Source organism: Electrona antarctica (assembly GCF_951216825.1).
Source record: "Electrona antarctica genome assembly, chromosome: 11".
NCBI lineage: Eukaryota > Metazoa > Chordata > Actinopteri > Myctophiformes > Myctophidae > Electrona > Electrona antarctica.
The window spans coordinates 2,809,565-2,828,389 of record NC_136792.1 but is presented as its reverse complement, the minus strand read 5'-3'; the positions used below and the strand labels follow the sequence as shown (position 1 = coordinate 2,828,389).

The window sequence follows — 18,825 nt, the reverse complement described above, 5'->3', positions numbered from 1 at the left end:
AACCGGACCTGAAGACTCCCCTAACCCCGCCAGGATGCGCGTGGGGCACGCAGAATCTGCTGAACGTTTCACCCTAACAGATGACAGACACTGGACAGTGCCATGCAGCCACTGGCACAAGAAATGCACTTCCTAACCCTTGATTGTGAGACCAGAATGACATGCACTACTGTAACACACATTGTTTAATAAGAACGCACATACCAAACACCACTACCTTTTGTTCAATATTGGGGGGGATGCGCTGCCATCCCCAGACGTGTGAAAAATAACCTCACGGTTGAACGCTTACCCAAGGGTGGGCGTGTGTGTGTGTGTGTGTGAGTATGTGCGTTGGTGCGTGTGTGCCTGTGTGTGCCGGTGTGTGGATGTGTGTGTGTGCGCTCTTAACTTCAAAGATCTAAACAAATGGTTGCTGGCGATAAGTTATAGGTGCGACATTCCTTAGCCCCTCCAAACGGACTTTGGGGTAAAATAAGCAAATTTACTAACCAGTTTGAGCTGGTTCCCAAGACAAAGAGAATGCCTTTTTGGCGCTTTTCTTAACTTCAATATATACCAGAGAGAACCGATTTTGGTTGCTCTTTCCATTTCGCAACGACCACGCAACACAAGCCACGCGTGGAGCTTGCCTTTTAAACACAGACCCAGGGAACTAGAGCAGTTCCGTATCACCTCAACTGGGTGTGTTCATATGAGAACCAGATCGACTACGTTATATTTTAATCTTAAAGAAGTAAAGACAACTTTATAGTGTCGCGCAACACCTTTGGATTTTAACTACGTTCATTACTCCTGGTTCCAGATTCTGAGGATCTCGCCTAGACGGAATTTCAACCACAGGTGGGTCCAGGAATTGAACATGTTAATGCCCCAAACCGACGCTAGATTCCTTATTTTATAACCTGATTTAGAGAACCAGCTACTCTTTTCCTCGGGAAATGATTTAAGGTAAACTTGAAGTTAGCAACCATTTAAATCTCCTAGTTGCTAGGAGAACCTCTTTCCTCTTTCCTCTTTCTTCTTCCTGAAACTATCTTTGCATTGTGTTTTAAACAGAACGAAGCTATAATTGTAATATCATTTTGACCAGATCGAATTTAATTGTGTACTACCATTGACTAACTCCGTTTCACCGCGCGAGTTGTCAAAGGTAGGACTCCACACCGGCCTGGCAAAATATATATTTTCAATAATAACAAAATCAATATAGCTGAAGCTCATGTCTCCACTAAATACCTGTTGACGCGCTCGTTCATTTGCTATGTGGTATTATTTTTGAATGAATGATTGCACACAACCAGATGCAAGCATTTTGTAACAGTATTTCGATATAATAAATATACCATTTGCTAGTACAATCTAAACAAATCTACGGAGTGTTTCTTTGTTTCTGTCTGTGTTCATTGATCTGTGTGCATCGAGGAGAACCGTAATTTTAACATTAATACAACCATATTCGAAACTCACGCCCTCATTGGACGTTAATGATATGCAAGGGGATAGAGTGTAATGTGCCTTTAATTCGCTGGCGAGTTAAGGTTACATTTACTCTCTGGCTAATTGACATCATAATCTTGCCTAATTATCTCGCTACAGACCCTTATGGGTCTGTAACTCTGAGAGTGTACAAATGGAACCAAATGGACCCTTATGGGTCTGTAACTCTGAGTGTACAAATGGAACCAAATGGACCCTTATGGGTCTGTAACTCTGAGTGTACAAATGGAACCAAATGGACCCTTATGGGTCTGTAACTCTGAGAGTGTACAAATGGAACCAAATGGACCCTTATGGGTCTGTAACTCTGAGAGTGTACAAATAGAACCAAATGGACCCTTATGGGCCTGTAACTCTGAGAGTGTACAAATGGAACCAAATGGACCCTTATGGGTCTGTAACTCTGAGTGTACAAATGGAACCAAATGGACCCTTATGGGTCTGTAACTCTGAGTGTACAAATAGAACCAAATGGACCCGTTAGGTGGTATTGGATACTCTCACAGTAACATTAACTAACTGTACACTCTCAGAGTTACATTAACATAGATTTTACAACATAACTTGGGGTCCCAGAGATAGAAATGCCACTAGACAAATATGCATGTCAAACTGGGGATTAAAATGGTTGAGAATCACTGCCAGAGCCGTACAAATCTTCTCTTATGGAGGGGTCCCTGGGATATCTTTTCAAACGGGGGGTCCGTGGGGCTAATTAGTGTCAATTTGGGGGTCCTTGACATGAAAACGTTTGAGAACCACTGACATATAAATTTTTGAGTGGTGCAACCACTCCAAGGAACAGCAATGTCCGTGTTCACCTAACTATGTGACGTTCACCTAACTATGTGACGTTCACCTAACTATGTGACGTTCACCTAACTATGTGACGTTCACCTATGTGACTATGAGCACGAGTACCAATGAGTACCAGTAGGGGCGCTGTTGTGCCAGAAACAGAGAGAGAGAGAGATAGTGCTGCACTGTTGCCTGCTAATGAGAGAGAGAGAGAGAGAGAGAGAGAGGGGGGGGGAGAGGGGAGTTGCACCACTCAGTTCACACGGGTGTGATTGTTTTCTAGAAAACTGTTTTAGAAGGCATTTTGTAGAATCTGGTCTCAGATCTTAATGGGTTCAAACTGTAAATGGTGTGACCTTTTGTGTGGACATTCAGGTGGATCTTGTGGTTGTGGACGACAGGCATGATGGGGTTGTTCTTGATGAGGTAGGGCAGCAGAGCGTCTGGCTGGGGACACACTTTGTAAACCTCTGCTCCCACGCTGAGGAGGAGGTGGTCTTTGGGGCTCCGCACGGGACAGCCCTCGTGCACCTGAAGGGGGTTGAAGAGCAGGAGATTACAGCTGAAACTACCATTAGGTTTGATCCATTACTTTTTCGATGAATCAAATAATTCACCTTTAGCTAAGCCCTGCATGTGCTCTCCCACTTAGACACTACCACAGCCGGGCTCATTCATTCCAATGTAAATATCATGGATTTTACACATTTGGTTCATTTTTTGGAACCAGACCTTCAAAATCTCTTCCAGTTCCGTCAACAAGGCCTGCCGTATGCACTGGAAAAATATGTGCGTGACATTTCTTGTTTTATCATATAGGAAAACTATTGGTGGAGATGTTTGTCTAACCCATGTTATGCTTAGCTGTGATTGGATCATAGCATTTTTGGGAGGGGCTTAGCTATAGGTCAATTGAGTATCAACAAATCGATTAGGCTAGATAACGGGGATAATCATCCCCAGTATAGCCCACCTGCGGCATGCCTGACTTCTTCAAGATGTCTGTGAGGGTGGACACCACCTGCATATGTAGAAGGAGGAGGAGAATAATTATAAAAATCACACTTGAGGGGGCACAAGTGAGGGGCACTCTTATCATCATACATCAAATTCCATGCTCAGCCAATCAGCTGAGCACATTCTGTGCTCATACACACAAACACACAAAACTGTGCATTCTGGGCCATTCCGTGCATTTCATGCGCACGCACGCACGCACGCACGCACGCACGAACGCACGAACGCAGCTGTGCATAGGAGGCGCTATCGCCCCTCAAAAAATACAAAATACAATGAATAAATAATGAATAATAATAATAATAAGCAGCATCACCTGCGTGTAGGAGGAACAGTCGTAAGCCTTCATGTGCAGGTAATGGGCACAGTCGCCGCCCAGCTTCTTAAGACACGCCTCGTCCTGTTTGGTGAGCTCCTCCCCCTGGGCCACGTGACCGGCGAAGCGACGCAGCAGTTGTCTGAAGTGGTAGCCCTGTTTACAGCTAGCCTGGCTGGAATACATGAAGTTCACTGTTATGATGCGTTTACAGCTAGTCTGCCTTTAATACAGTTCACTGTTGTGATGTGTTTACAGCTAGCCTGGCTAGAATACATGATGTTCACTGTTATGATGCGTTTACAGCTAGTCTGCCTTTAATACAGTTCACTGTTATGATGCGTTTACAGCTAGCCTGGCTGGAATACAGTTCACTGTTATTATGATGCGTTTACAGCTAGCCTGGCTGGAATACATGAAGTTCACTGTTATTATGATGTGTTTACAGCTAGCCTGGCTGGAATACAGTGAAGTTCACTGTTATTATGATGCGTTTACAACTAGCCTGGCTGGAATACAGTTCACTGTTATGATGCGTTTACAACTAGCCTGGCTGGAATACAGTTCACTGTTATGATGCGTTTACAACTAGCCTGGCTGGAATACAGTTCACTGTTATGATGCGTTTACAGCTAGCCTGGCTGGAATACAGTTCACTGTTATGATGCGTTTACAGCTAGCCTGGCTGGAATACAGTTCACTGTTATGATGCGTTTACAGCTAGCCTGGCTGGAATACAGTTCACTGTTATGATGCGTTTACAGCTAGCCTGGCTGGAATACAGTTCACTGTTATGATGATGCGTTTACAGCTAGTCTGCCTTTAATACAGTTCACTGTTATGATGCGTTTACAGCTAGTCTGCCTTTAATACAGTTCACTGTTATGATGCGTTTACAGCTAGCCTGCCTTTAATACAGTTCACTGTTATGATGCGTTTACAGCTAGCCTGCCTTTAATACAGTTCACTGTTATGATGCGTTTACAGCTAGTCTGCCTTTAATACAGTTCACTGTTATGATGTGTTTACAGCTAGCCTGGCTGGAATACAGTTCACTGTTATGATGCGTTTACAGCTAGCCTGGCTGGAATACAGTTCACTGTTATGATGTGTTTACAGCTAGCCTGGCTGGAATACAGTTCACTGTTATAACTTATGATGTGTTTACACTACAGCTAGTCTGCCTTTAATACAGTTCACTGTTATTAGATGTGTTTATTACTAGTCTGCCTTTAACCCCCCGAGGACGATTCTAAAAATGCCTTCTAAATCCTGACAAGTTATGAAAAATAGCAGATCTTACAAGCTCGTAGATCTATGAGCTTGTAGATCTGCTCATTTTCAATAGCTAAAGTATAACATAATGCTTAAAACCAAAATGGGCTAATACAGTTCACTGTTATATGTGTTTATTACTAGTATGCCTTCAACACATTCTGGGCGGGAACCCCTTTTGGTGTTTTAAGCTTTGTGTTATAGTTTAGTTCCCTGATCTACGATCTACAAGGTTGTAGATCTGCAATTATCGCTTTTCAGAGCTCTTTGTACCTCGACCCATATTACAATAAATAACTAAAACCAACAACCTTTATACCTTTAAAAATAATTAAGAAATCAGTGTGTGTGTGTGTGTGTGTGTGTGTGTGTGTGTGTGTGTGTGTGTGTGTGTGTGTGTGTGGTGTGTGTGTGTGTGTGTGTGTGTGTGTGTGTGTGTGTGTGTTAGGCTGTGCAACAGTGACACTTGGTGGTGAAAAAACACTATTTCTGTGCTCGGACCCAGCTAGCCAGGCAGGGACACACATTGCCGGGCAATGGATTGGCTGTGCCAATCAAAAAAAAGAGAATGAGAACTAAACTGAAATTGAAAAAAAAAAAATCTGAATGAAATAAAGATCAAAAAGTGATAACCTTGGATCAGGGGCCTTGTAGCAGCCTGCGCTCAACGTCGCCCCCAACAGGCTGAGACCCATACGGGTCAGGATGTGATTCCCTGCAACACAGAAGAGAAAACACAGGTGAACTGTTTGATAAGTTGAACTAGAGCCAGATCACTATATCATCCGTTTCACCTTGTTCACGTTATCGGTACTTGTGCAGCAGATGGGGTTTGCAACTTGGATGTCCCCCTAGGGTAGGTACCCTCACATGTTCTCCCTGAGTCCCCTAGGGTAGCTACCCTCACATGTTCTCCCCGTGTCCCCTAGGGTAGCTACCCTCACAAAAACATGCAGTAATCCTGGTCTCTAAACTACCTCCCCCTGGCCAGCCGGGACGCCTGAGGGAAAGGAACTGTTCGGAATAACGTGTTCCTTCCACGCGCTACGTCCGGCCGGGGAAACTCTTTTCAATGCATGAGAAACGGCTCCTCATGCATTGGAGGAAGCATGAGGTCAGTCCGTTTCTCTCCCCAGGTTGGCAGAGGAAGTGTAGAGCCCAGGATTACATTAGATAATTGACACTGGGTGAAAAAATAAAAAATAAAATTGGTTACAAAAATTGTGGGATTTAAAAAAAAAGTCACACCCGTGTGAAGTGAGGGGTGCTAATACGTGACCAGATTTGACTGAGAGCATGCCATCGCGCAAATTCCAGCTTTTCAACAGAGGAGAACAACTTTTTTTTCTTTTCAAAATGAGTTAATAGCACAGGCAGACTCTTCACATACTAGAAATCGACATGTAAATATGAAATAAATGCTTAAACATGTAGCTAGGTGTAATGTTAGAGTCCACAGAAGTGAACTTTTCAAGCCTGTTTTCTCAACTCGCTGTTTTCTGCAAGACATTACTCTATAAGCCATATCTCCAAAACTGGTGGGTCAAACTGAACAACCAAATGTCAATTTGAAGCTATGATTCCCTGCTTTCATATGACATGAAAAAACGAAAACTCAAAAAAATCCAATGGCAGTCCCTCAGTCAAATTTGATTTTACAGTTGCTGAAAATAGCCGATCTACAAGCTCACAACGCGTCGCAGCATGCAACCAAGTGACAAATGACGCATAGATCGGCTATTTCCAGCATGCAACCAAGTGACAAATGACTTATACTGGATCTCTTGTCCACTAGTCCCTTCTCAACATTCTAGTCTAGTTAAGGTGGTTGCACACTGGACGCGTTTTTCGGATTTTAGTCGACACAATCTACACTGGTCTCTGCCCAGTACAGACCCTCCTACCTACATACTCCGTCAGGGGGTTCTGTCCGGGGTGCGTCTGGGCCCAGTGCCAGTACAGACCATCCTACCTACATACTCCGTCAGGGGGTTCTGTCCGGGGTGGGTCTGGGCCCAGTGCCAGGCGTGTCCTCCGATCAACAGACCCCCTCCTTCCGCCACAAAGTCCTGGATCTCCTCCCGGTGCTCGTCGCTGTACGTGTTGCACACGAAGACGCTCAGGCCCTTGCGGAAACCCGTCTTCTCGCAGCGCAGTCCCGACTGGGCGAGCAGAGGGGCGGCGAAGCCCACGTTGGGCCGCACTCCCACCAGCCCCTGTCGTCCCTCGTCCAGCCACCGGATGGCGTTGTGCCAGAAGGGAGCCAGCTCCTGTCAAGCAGTGTTCATTTTTTTCATCAGATTTAAGGGCCTTGAAAACGGGGGAGCGATAAAACGCGCCTATAGTTCATTTTCAATGAGAGCTGCGTTTTTGCTCGGAGTGCAATGTTAATTTTGCACTCGCGTGTGCGTGCGTGCGTGCGTGCGTGCGCACAGAGCCCATATCCCAGCTCACCTGTCGTCCCATGAAGCCCTCGTGTGTGACCACTATGACCCGGCCCTGACCATAGTAGGCGCCGGCCAGGAAGGCCCGTCCGTTCGGGGTGGTTCCGATGGGGAAGGCCAGCGGGCCGTGGACCAGAACCTCCGACGGGATGGCTCCTCCCTGGATGTCAAAGTGCTTCACACCCTGCAGGAGGAAGCGCAGGTCGTCCCCAAAGTCCTTATCGATCCTGGACAAAGACGGGGAGGGAGGGAGGTGGTGGTGGTGGTCAGTACTCGGTGGTGTGGTCACTGACATCATCACATGTTTATGTGATTGAGAATCCAGGCTTAAAACCCTTCTATAGAGCGTAGCAGTCCCGCCCCCTACCAGGGCCCAGGACATTATTCCCCGTTCATTTTCCTCATAGACATTTCAAAAAGTATTTATTTAAAGACCTTTTAAGCCTCGTACAAAGCCAACTCGAGTTGTGAGAAATCATGACAACAAACACAATTTCTCGGGCCGAACAAATAATTAGAAAGAAGAAGAAACGGGAGGTTACAACACTTTTTTTCTTGTTTTTCTTCTTTGTAATTATTTGTTTGGTCCAAAATATTGTGTTTATTGTCATGATTTATCACAACTCGAGTTGGCTTCGTACGACGCTTATAAGGTCTTTAAATAAATACTTTTTGAAACATCTATGGGAAAAATGCATTGGGAATTATTTCCTGGGCCTGGCGTCGTCATGAAAGGGGGAGGGACGGCGACGCTCCATAGTCACAAGATTATATTCCCAACATAACTTAATATTAATAATAAACAGGATCACAACAGTTAACGAAGAAATAGTCCGGAATAATGCAGATATTAAATACCAATGGACACACCTTATTCAACACAAACACATTGTAAACAGGGTGTGTGTACTTACGCCACAGCCAGCCAGGACGAGGGGATCTGTGGGTGAACTGGTAGACACTCCAACTCCCCACGGTGCTCCGAGAAGTAGATACCCGACACACTGGACACCTGCACAGTCAGTGAGACAATACTATGACACACTGGACACCTGCACAGTCAGTGAGACAATACTATGACACACTGGACACCTGCACAGTCAGTGAGACAATACTATGACACACTGGACACCTGCACAGTCAGTGAGACAATACTATGACACACTGGACACCTGCACAGTCAGTGAGACAATACTATGACACACTGGACACCTGCACAGTCAGTGAGACAATACTATGACACACTGGACACCTGCACAGTCAGTGAGACAATACTATGACACACTGGACACCTGCACAGTCAGTGAGACAATACTATGACACACTGGACACCTGCACAGTCAGTGAGACAATTAGTGTTGTAGTCGAGACCACCTAAAGCGAGACCAAGATAAGACCAAGACCTAGCAGGTCGAGACCGATACCGAGACCAAGACCGCTGCGAGCCTAGGGGGCCGAGACCAAGACCAAGACCTAGCCGGTCGAGACCGATACCGAGACCAAGACCGCTGCGAGCCTAGGGGGCCGAGACCAAGACCAAGACCAAGACCTAGCAGGTCGAGACCGAGACCGAGACCAAGACCGCTGCGAGCCTAGGGGGCCGAGACCAAGACCAAGACCAAGACCTAGCAGGTCGAGACCGAGACCGAGACCAAGACCATTTTTCCCTCTTATTTGATAGGCACAGAAAACAATCTTGATCTGAAACACTGCAGTGCAAATAGATTTTACAAAATTAGGTATAGGCCTACTACAGCATGATTCATTCAAATATTTATTTTAAATATCAATTAATGAATAACAATGAGGCATGCACATCAGAGCCGCCTGGGAGAAACATTTTTGTGTTAATTAATGAATCAATATCCAAAACTATACAAAATCTATAAGGCCAAACCTTATTAGAAAAAAATATTAATATATGAAAGCCTTTTCAAATGTCCTATTGGAATTGCAGGTGCTGCCAAATAAGTAATTACCCTCATGCCAGTCAGTTGCGCAAATATATAGGTCAGATCAATTAGCAGAGCGGACCAGCTTCTCACTGACTGCAGCACAATGACCAGCGCTTCTTAAAGTTTACTTACTTTAATAATATGACATAGCGTTGGATCTCCAGACAAACAAACCTTGGATTATATAATTATTGGATTATAAAATTATTCAAATGACTAGCATGAGCCACAAGGTAAGAAACTAGAATGATTCACTGTTCACAGTCAAACCCTGCAGCGGTTGTTCTTCAACCCGTCGCATTCCCATCAAAGTAGCCTGCTGATACCCACACTAACTTTGTGATCAACCTTAATTTGCTTATTTTATTTGTAAAAAGCAACACTGTATTAAGACATGGTAGTATAATATTGGTGCAAAATGGAAATATGTAATTAAATAGTTAATAGAGAGAGAGAGAGAGAGAGAGAGAGAGAGAGAGAGAGAGAGAGAGAGGCAGACGGAGAGAGAGAGGCAGACGGAGAGAGAGAGAGAGAGAGAGAGAGAGAGAGAGAGAGAGAGAGAGAGAGAGAGAGAGAGAGACACAGACAGACAGACACACAGACGGAGAGAGAGAGAGAGGGAGAGAGACACAGACGGAGAGAGAGAGAGAGAGAGAGAGACACAGACAGGCAGACAGAGAGAGAGAGAGAGAGAGAGAGACACAGACAGACAGACACACAGACGGGGGGAGAGAGAGAGAGAGAGAGAGCTAGCCCCGTTCCCATTTCAAAGAATAAAAAAAAGCTGTCTAGCGCGAGGCCTCGCAAGCCGCACCGACGCCGTTCGCACTATACCAAAAAAGTCAGGCTGTGGCGCTGTGTAACTCTCCGCCACCCGGCCGACACTTTATTTATGCCAGCCTGATATCATTTCATACAATCAGAACATGTTCTAACCCAATTTCAATAGATTTAAGATTACGTGTGCTCTAATTCAGCGCTGCGCTGCGCTCCTACAGCTGTCTTTAATGTTAATATGAATGGGATCAGTCCTTGCGATCGGGTTGATAGAACGTTTTGCATTGTCTCGTCTCGAGTGGTCTCGGTGGGGGAAGAGACCCGAGACAATTGGTCCGAGACCGAGACGAGACCAAGACAAATGAAGGGCGAGACCAAGACGAGACCGCAAGACAAAAAAGGTGTGAAGCGCGAGACCGAGACAAGACCAAGACAAATGAGGGGCGAGACCAAGACGAGACCGCAAGACAAAAAAGGCGAGAGGCGCGAGACCGAGACAAGACCGAGACAACGAAAATGTGGTCTCGAGACCGGTCTCGAGACGAGACCATGTCTCGAGAACTACAACACTAGAGACAATACTATGACACACTGGACACCTGCACAGTCAGTGAGACAATACTATGACACACTGGCCACCTGCACAGTCAGTGAGACAATACTATGAAGTAGATACCCGTCACACTGGACACCTGCACAGTCAGTGAGTCAATACTATGACGACACTGGACACCTGCACAGTCAGTGAGACAATACTATGAAGTAGATACCCGACACACTGGACACCTGCACAGTCAGTGAGACAATACTATGACGACACACTGGACACCTGCACAGTCAGTGAGACAATACTATGACACACTGGACACCTGCACAGTCACAGTGAGACAATACTATGAAGTAGATACCCGACACACTGGACACCTGCACAGTCAGTGAGACAATACTATGACGAAGTAGATACCCGACACACTGGACACCTGCACAGTCAGTGAGACAATACTATGAAGTAGATACCCGACACACTGGACACCTGCACAGTCAGTGAGACAATACTATGACGACACACTGGACACCTGCACAGTCAGTGAGACAATACTATGAAGTAGATACCCGACACACTGGACACCTGCACAGTCAGTGAGACAATACTATGACGACACACTGGACACCTGCACAGTCAGTGAGACAATACTATGAAGTAGATACCCGACACACTGGACACCTGCACAGTCAGTGAGACAATACTATGACGACATTTTTTCTTCTACTACCTTTTTTCACAGAGGAAAACTAAATGGAAATTAGAGCAACTAGACCATATGCTCTAATGCGTTGCATTTAGAGCCATGTTACTCTCGACTTCCGCCGCTCGCATGAATGCAGACCAGCCTCTCGTCTTTAGCGTAAATAAAAATAACGTTTTTGGTACTCACCAAAACAACTTTTTGGCCAGAATGGGATTTTTTTTCTCTATGAGGCAATTCTCTGGGCAATATCGGAAGAAAGCGCAGTGGAGTAACTAAAAGTACTTTTTTCCCGGTGGAAACAAAATCCCCTTTTTTTTTGGCCGAAAAGTACCGTTTATACGTGTGGTGGGGTGCTCAGAGTGCTCCCACTAAGGAAAGTAGGCTTTCTAATGACACAACCCGCCTTTGTTTTGGTTAGTAGCAAAAAATGTCTTTTAATTTACGCTAAAGACGAGAGGCTGGTCTGCATTCATGCGAGCGGCGGAAGTCGAGAGTAACATAGCTCTAAATGCAACGCATTAGAGCTATGGACCAGAGCTAGATGGATGGATGGACGGACGGACGGTTCACCTTGTTGCCCGGGTATCCCAGCAGAACGTTCTCCTTGGGGTGCTCTTCGGCCCAGCTCCACGCCTGGCCGGCCATCAGCAGGCCTCCTCCAGCCTTCACGTACGACACCAGATCACCGACGTCCGCGGCCACGCAGTAGCCGTCGCTCACGTACACGCCCACACCCAGACCCTTGCTGAAGCTCTCCACCACGCTGCTCTGGAAGCTGGACCTGCTCAGGTTGTCCGCCACGGCCTATAGGGGGGGATTATTATTATTATTTTCTTGGCATTAACCCATTTAGGCCTGACGTCAAAATTCAAAAAATGTCTTCAAAATCCTGACAGTTTTCTGAAAAACCTCATGTTTCTGTATCAGTGGTGCTCAATATTTCATGTCAAGGACCCCAAAAATCATATGTAATATGCCTCCGCCCCCCCATCTGAAAATATGTTGTTCCAGGGACCCCCACAGAAGCAAATATTTGAGTTAAAATGTTCACGATTTTTCAAAAATAGCACATCTACAAGCTCGTAGCGCGGCACTCGGTGCCGCGCTATGAGCTTGTAGATCTGCTATTTTTCAATAGCTAAAGTATAACAATGCTTTAAAACACCAAAATGGGTTAAATATTGGAACAACATTGAAGACAAAAGTGAGGACGCAAATTGTGATTGGCTAGAATGAAAATGAGACCGTTTCAATAATTTTCACATTTCAATAAGACACTTTGAAAGCGGTCCAAAAATCAAATATCAAAACAAATCAATGACACAGATATCATAATTTGATTTAGCAAAACTGCAAAACTGAGAATTGAGGCTTTGTGAATCAAAACTGCACAAGCCAGATATGACAAATAACTTAAGTATACACAGAAAAGACTGACAGCCAGTGGCAAAAGTCAAAATAATTAATGTACCGTTAGGCTACTATGGCCAAAACAGGCTATGAATGTAACCATTGTATCCTTTTTTTTTACAAGCTCAGAGCTTGTAGATTAGAGGACTTTTTTTAATCGTCCAAAAAACGCTGGGTACTCTACGATGTCTCTATTCTGAATAAATCTAGTTATATTTTTGTGTTAAAGAATCGTCCAAAAACGCGGGGCAAGTAGTGAAAATAGCCGATCTACAAGCTCACAACGTGGCGCGAAGCGACACGTTGTGAGCTTGTAGATCGGTTATTTTCACTAGTTTGGGTCCCGGGCTGAAAAAGGTTTGGAAACCACTGCTATAGAGTGTCTACAAAATATGCCATCTAACATGCCACTATACCTTGGAGTTGTGGTGGACCCCCACTGAGAGGTTGTCGGCTCCATTCCCTCGCAGCCAGACCAGGGCGTTCTCCACCAGGGCAGGGAAGGCGGTCAGGTAGGCCTCGTGGCCCAGGACCAGCATCCGTCCTCGGCCGTACACCGACGCAGCCATCAGGACCTGGCCTCGGCTGTTCATAGCCAGGGGGAAGGCATGGTCCCCGATCAGCACCAGGTCACTGGGAACGCTGGGGCCCTGGAGGTATAGGGGCGGATCTAGCGTTAACAGTTTATTTAGTTTCGCGTTGCCAAACTGTTGCCTCTCGCAATTTTTAGAATGCTTCCGTCATACAGTCTGGAGCAACGGAAGCTCTGATCATGATTAAGCGATAAAGCGGAAGTGGAGCCTCCTCCCCTTCATCTTTACAGTCGTGCAAATTTATCCTAATATAAATTGAAATCATCTAAGCATATATAGCTTGTTGCTTAGCAGAAATGGAAGTAAAAAAAAAAAATGCCGTAAACAAGGAAGTGAATGGCAGCAATGAGTATGGTGCCGAAGCCAACCAAAAAAAGAGCTATCGTCTCTATCCTTCTTTATACTCTATGTTCTCAACCAGTGGTCCGGGTACAACCTGCAGCTAAATGATTCGGAGGTGGTATATAACCACATGGACCCTTAGATCTTTAATTCTTGAGAGTCCATTTGGTTTATTTATTTTTCATCAATCCTGATTCTTTTAGGTTCCTACTTGGAACCCAATTGGGATAGCCAACCCTACCCGGAGGTCCAGCTCTGTCAGGCCTCTCATGATGGACGTGTAGGCCTGCTCATGGAGGGGGGAGGTGGGGCAGGAGGACATGGTGAACACCACACAGATCCTGGAGAGAAACAGGAGATGCAATTACTGTAAAATATAGCATTTTATGTAGACATACTGTAGCACTCTATAGTGTATACGGATAGTTTCATTATATAGATATTCCACTGTTAGGTTCTTAGCTTACGTAAGTAATAATAATAATAATACATTTTATTTATAAGGCACCTTTCAGGGCACTCAAGGTCGCCGTACAACAGGTTAAAACAGTTTATACAAACATAGTTAAAAGCAAAACATAACGCACACACACACACACACACACACACACACACACACACACACACACACACACACACACACACACACACACACACACACACACACACACACACACACACACACACACACACACACACACACACACACACACACACACACACACACACACCTGTGCATAGGCCGCTCAACAATAATGTGAAATTGATGGCATGCAATGTACAAACCTGCAATTAAAAAAAAGCAGAAAACAAACGTCAGCGTGTGGATGAATAGGATGTTAGGAATGTTAGAATGATGGAAGGATGAAAGCGGCAGGCTGGAGTGAGCAGGTTAAGATGTAATGGTATATAGCTGTTGAACCAGGGTGGAGTGATGTGGACTGGAGTGCTTTATAATCTCTTACGCCAAAAGGGTGTGTTTGCTCCGTCAGGTTGGCCAACTGCCAACAGCAGATCCTGTGGGAAGAACACAATGCAGAACAAACAATGTTCAATGGAGTGACCGCTACTGTTTGGTGTAATAAACCCATTCCGGACGGGAACCCCTTTTGGTGTTTTTTAAGCATTATGTTATACTTTAGCTATTGAAAAATAGCAGATCTACAAGCTCATAGTGCGGCACCGAGTGCCGCGCTATGAGCTTGTAGATCTGCTATTTTTGAAAAATCGTGAAAATGTGGTGCAAATCATTGAATATATATTGTTCTTTCAGAGCCAACGTTTTTAACTCAAATGTTGCTTCAGGGGGGTTTCCCTGGAACTACATATTTTCAGAAGGGGGTCCGCAGCCAAATACAGATAATTCTGGGGGTCCTTGACATGAAAAAGGTTGAGCACCACTGACATATAAACCTAGGGTTTTCAGAAAACTGACAGGATTTTAGAATACTTTTATTTTTTAGAATACTTTTTTTTTTTTAGAATCGGCCTCTAACTAAATGGGTTAAGCACTTTGAATTGCCTTGTGTTTGAAATGTGCTCCAGACGTCGAGTCACCTTTTCTACCAGAGTGAGCACCTTTTTCTGGGATGTTTACTCTTTGCTAAAAAAATAAATATACAGTATATTAATATTATTTTTCTTTTATAGGAGCTGACTCCCTTGTCTCTGTTTTTTCTGTAAACCTGCCATGCCTCGCCTTACCTTGCCTAAATAAATAAATGTAAAGTCTACAAACAAACACTATTAATTTCCAATGACTCTCTGGCAAACACGGCAGCACACCTAAACCTAACCTTAACCCATGTCTAACCAATGACTAGTCTAAACTAAGTATGCACCCCACTGATGGCACATCCATGATAATCACAAACACACTGCTACTGATGGCACATCCATGATAATCACAAACACACTGCTACTGATGGCACATCCATAATAATCACAAACACACTGCTACTGATGGCACATCCATAATAATCACAAACACACTGCTACTGATGGCACATCCATAATAATCACAAACACACTGCTACTGATGGCACATCCATCACAAACACACTGCTACTGATGGCACATCCATAATAATCACAAACACACTGCTACTGATGGCACATCCATAATAATCACAAACACACTGCTACTGATGGCACATCCATAATAATCACAAACACACTGCTACTGATGGCACATCCATAATAATCACAAACACACTTCTACTGATGGCACATCCATAATAATCACAAACACACTGCTACTGATGGCACATCCATAATAATCACAAACACACTGCTACTGATGGCACATCCATAATAATCACAAACACACTGCTACTGATGGCACATCCATAATCACAATCCAATAGTGTAACTGAACTTTTTACCTGAGGGGCAGTTATACAGATCCAACACGCTTATATTCTGCTGAACAAATAAACAGTGTCTGAGAGACACGGACGAGAGGAGAGAGAGAGAGAGAGAGAGAGAGACAGACATTTGGGAGGAACACATACAGCATGGGCACACTTGAGCTGACAGGCGCGGCCAAAGGAAGCTGACTCCCGACGGCTTTCCGGCTTTTCAGACAGCTGGTGGATGGAAAAGAAGCTCCACCCACGCGGCAGAATGCCGCTGGGGCAAGCTGCTTTTCCGGGAATCTGGCCGACGCGGCAAACTTGCCACATGGGTGGAGCTTCTTTTCCATCCACCAGCTGTCTAAAAAGCCGGAAAGCCGTCGGGAGTCAGCTTCCTTTGGCCGCGCCTGTCGGCTCAAGTGTGCCCATGCTGATACACAAACCAGGGGGAGGTGTGAGTTTGTTGTTTTCTTTACCTGAAGAAAAGCAGAATCACGTCTGATTGGACAGGGTGCACGGAGGAGGGTGGAGCTCTGTCTATGAATAGATTATTCTACTGGTTCTCAATGTAGGGTGCGGGGACCACTAGACAGGTCCTGGAGAGGCCCAGAGGACCCAGCCAGGAAACAGGACCCGTACGGGTCCATTTGGTTGTACGCTCTCGGAGTTACAGACCTGCAAGGGTCCATTTGGTTCCATGTGTACACTCTCAGAGTTACAGAGCCGTAAGGGTCCATTTGGTTCCATGTATACACTCTCAGAGTTAGACCTGTAAGGGTCCATTTGGTACCATGTGTACACTCTCAGAGTTACAGACCCATAAGGGTCCATTTGGTACCATGTGTACACTCTCAGAGTTACAGACCCATAAGGGTCCATTTGGTACCATGTGTACACTCTCAGAGTTACAGACCCATAAGGGTCCATTTGGTACCATGTGTACACTCTCAGAGTTACAGACCCATGAGGGTTTATGTTTATTCTAGATACATTTGGGTGGAGCGAAGTTATAACCCATGAAAATATTTAGGCAATATTTGAGGATGCTCCGCTGGTGAGATTAAAGTGTGTGTGTGTGTGCGTGTGCGTGTGCGTGTGCGTGTATTATAACAAGGGTTTGGCTGCATTCCTAGAATACAAATTTAAGCCATATGAAGCCTAAAGTAAACCGCCATGATCGGAACTGGTTTACAGAAAACAATGAGAAACCTGTCCATCCCGTTTGGAACAATGCAGTGTCATCAGAGCACACAGGCCTGCACCTACTTCATCATCATAATGTCTACGTAATTGTAAACAGCAATGTGATTATTGCCTAGCTGCCTCAACACAGCATAGCACCACCACCCAATATGAATTTTAATTATTTAAAATAACTGTTATTTTGAATAGGTTGAACTTGAATCTAGAGTTTATGGATTAAAGTTCTCAGTCGCCACGACTGATTTCAGTCATGCGCACCGAGAAAAGCAGATCTACAAGATCACAACACGTCGCAGTGCGACAACTGTGGCATGTTGTGAGCTTGTAGATTGGCTATTTTCAGTCATTCGTTATTTTAACCCATTCTGGGCGGGAACCCCTTTTGACGTTTTAAGCATTATGTTATACTCTAGCTGTTGAAAAATACCATCTTTCTATTTTCAAAGTTCTTTCATAAAAAAAGGTTATAAGCTAGTTTCTGTCAAGACATTCTGTGCAGGTGTTCTGATGTGCTGAATGTAACTAGAGAAGAGTTGGACATTCTTTTAAAGGGAGGCGGGTTCACACCATCTCAGGCCCATGTGGGGCTGCTGGGGGTGTAGCGTAGAATGGACATTGTACATGATGTTACTATTAGCTTTGAACAGGACGGTGACAGAGATTATAGTAAGAAGTGGCGTAACTACCGTAAAACAACAAAAAGAAGAAGAGCGATTGAGCTATTTCCAACGAGCACATGAGCACACACACACACACACACACACACACACACACACACACACACACACACACACACACACACACACACACACACACACACTAGGTGGAGTAGCACTGAGTCTGACTCGCACAGGGTGGGGCACTGGGGTAGCTACAGTGTAATGGCAGTTCTGACTCACTCACAAGCAACAACAACAAGGACTGCATGCTTTTCACCTCTAGTCTGGGAGCCGTGGGGGTGAACGTATACGTGGTTTCGTCAGTAAAGGTTTTTTTCTCAACTGATTCTTGTAGCTTGGGGTCACCTCTTGAGAATTATTCAAGAGGATGCCCAGTGATATCCCTTGGGCATTTGTTATGTTATTAACCCCTTAATGCCCGAAACACTAAGAAATCCCAGAACATATTATGATATGTTTTTCATGAAACAAAAACTTTGCAGATAGAAAGAGGATAATTCAAGCTTTTCGTACAGCTGCAATGTTGGTGTGTTTAACATTGTTTAATGCAATCAGACAGGACTTTTCTGTTTGGATGAATGGGCTGTCAAGGCCAGAAAGTAGTTTTTTGCCACTCAGTGGGCGTTCCCGCATAACTTCCAGGTACGATGATGTCACGCACATACCCTCTATTGTATGTTGTCTGTTTGTATTGGTCACGGTACCATCTACATCAGTTCACAGCTCATCACACTGATCACTCACTCACTCACTCAGTCACACCAGTTTGGAATCAGCAATCATCACCACACCCTAGTATAAAGCACAGCCCTTTTGTCTCAGTCAGTGAGGTGCACATCACTGGCTGTGGCAGGTCTGTAGGCAGCCCTGCTTCTACAAACATTTTTACCATTTTACTCTTCATTACAAAGC

At 44.8% G+C, this 18,825-nt stretch overlaps 1 protein-coding gene across 5 annotated transcripts in view; it reads right to left on the bottom strand.

The window, feature by feature from the left end:
• LOC306931818 (TRPM8 channel-associated factor homolog) overlaps window positions 1-18,825 on the bottom strand; it is a 33,475-nt gene that overhangs the window by 11,981 nt on the left and 2,669 nt on the right. For 2 of the 5 annotated variants that reach the window (XM_079513428.1, XM_079513429.1), the window contains exons 2-12: window positions 14,464-14,694; window positions 13,919-14,018; window positions 13,159-13,392; window positions 11,903-12,136; window positions 8,265-8,362; window positions 7,361-7,577; window positions 6,879-7,176; window positions 5,540-5,621; window positions 3,632-3,806; window positions 3,272-3,319; window positions 2,655-2,829 (exon numbers count right to left, since the gene is read on the bottom strand). In XM_079513428.1, the coding sequence (XP_079369554.1) occupies window positions 2,655-2,829; window positions 3,272-3,319; window positions 3,632-3,806; window positions 5,540-5,621; window positions 6,879-7,176; window positions 7,361-7,577; window positions 8,265-8,362; window positions 11,903-12,136; window positions 13,159-13,392; window positions 13,919-13,999 (1,642 nt within the window). In that variant the 5' untranslated portion in view covers window positions 14,000-14,018; window positions 14,464-14,694. The remainder of the gene's footprint in view (window positions 1-2,654; window positions 2,830-3,271; window positions 3,320-3,631; window positions 3,807-5,539; window positions 5,622-6,878; window positions 7,177-7,360; window positions 7,578-8,264; window positions 8,363-11,902; window positions 12,137-13,158; window positions 13,393-13,918; window positions 14,019-14,463; window positions 14,695-18,825) is intronic. The other 3 variants (XM_079513431.1, XM_079513430.1, XM_079513432.1) reach the window with 2 other exon arrangements.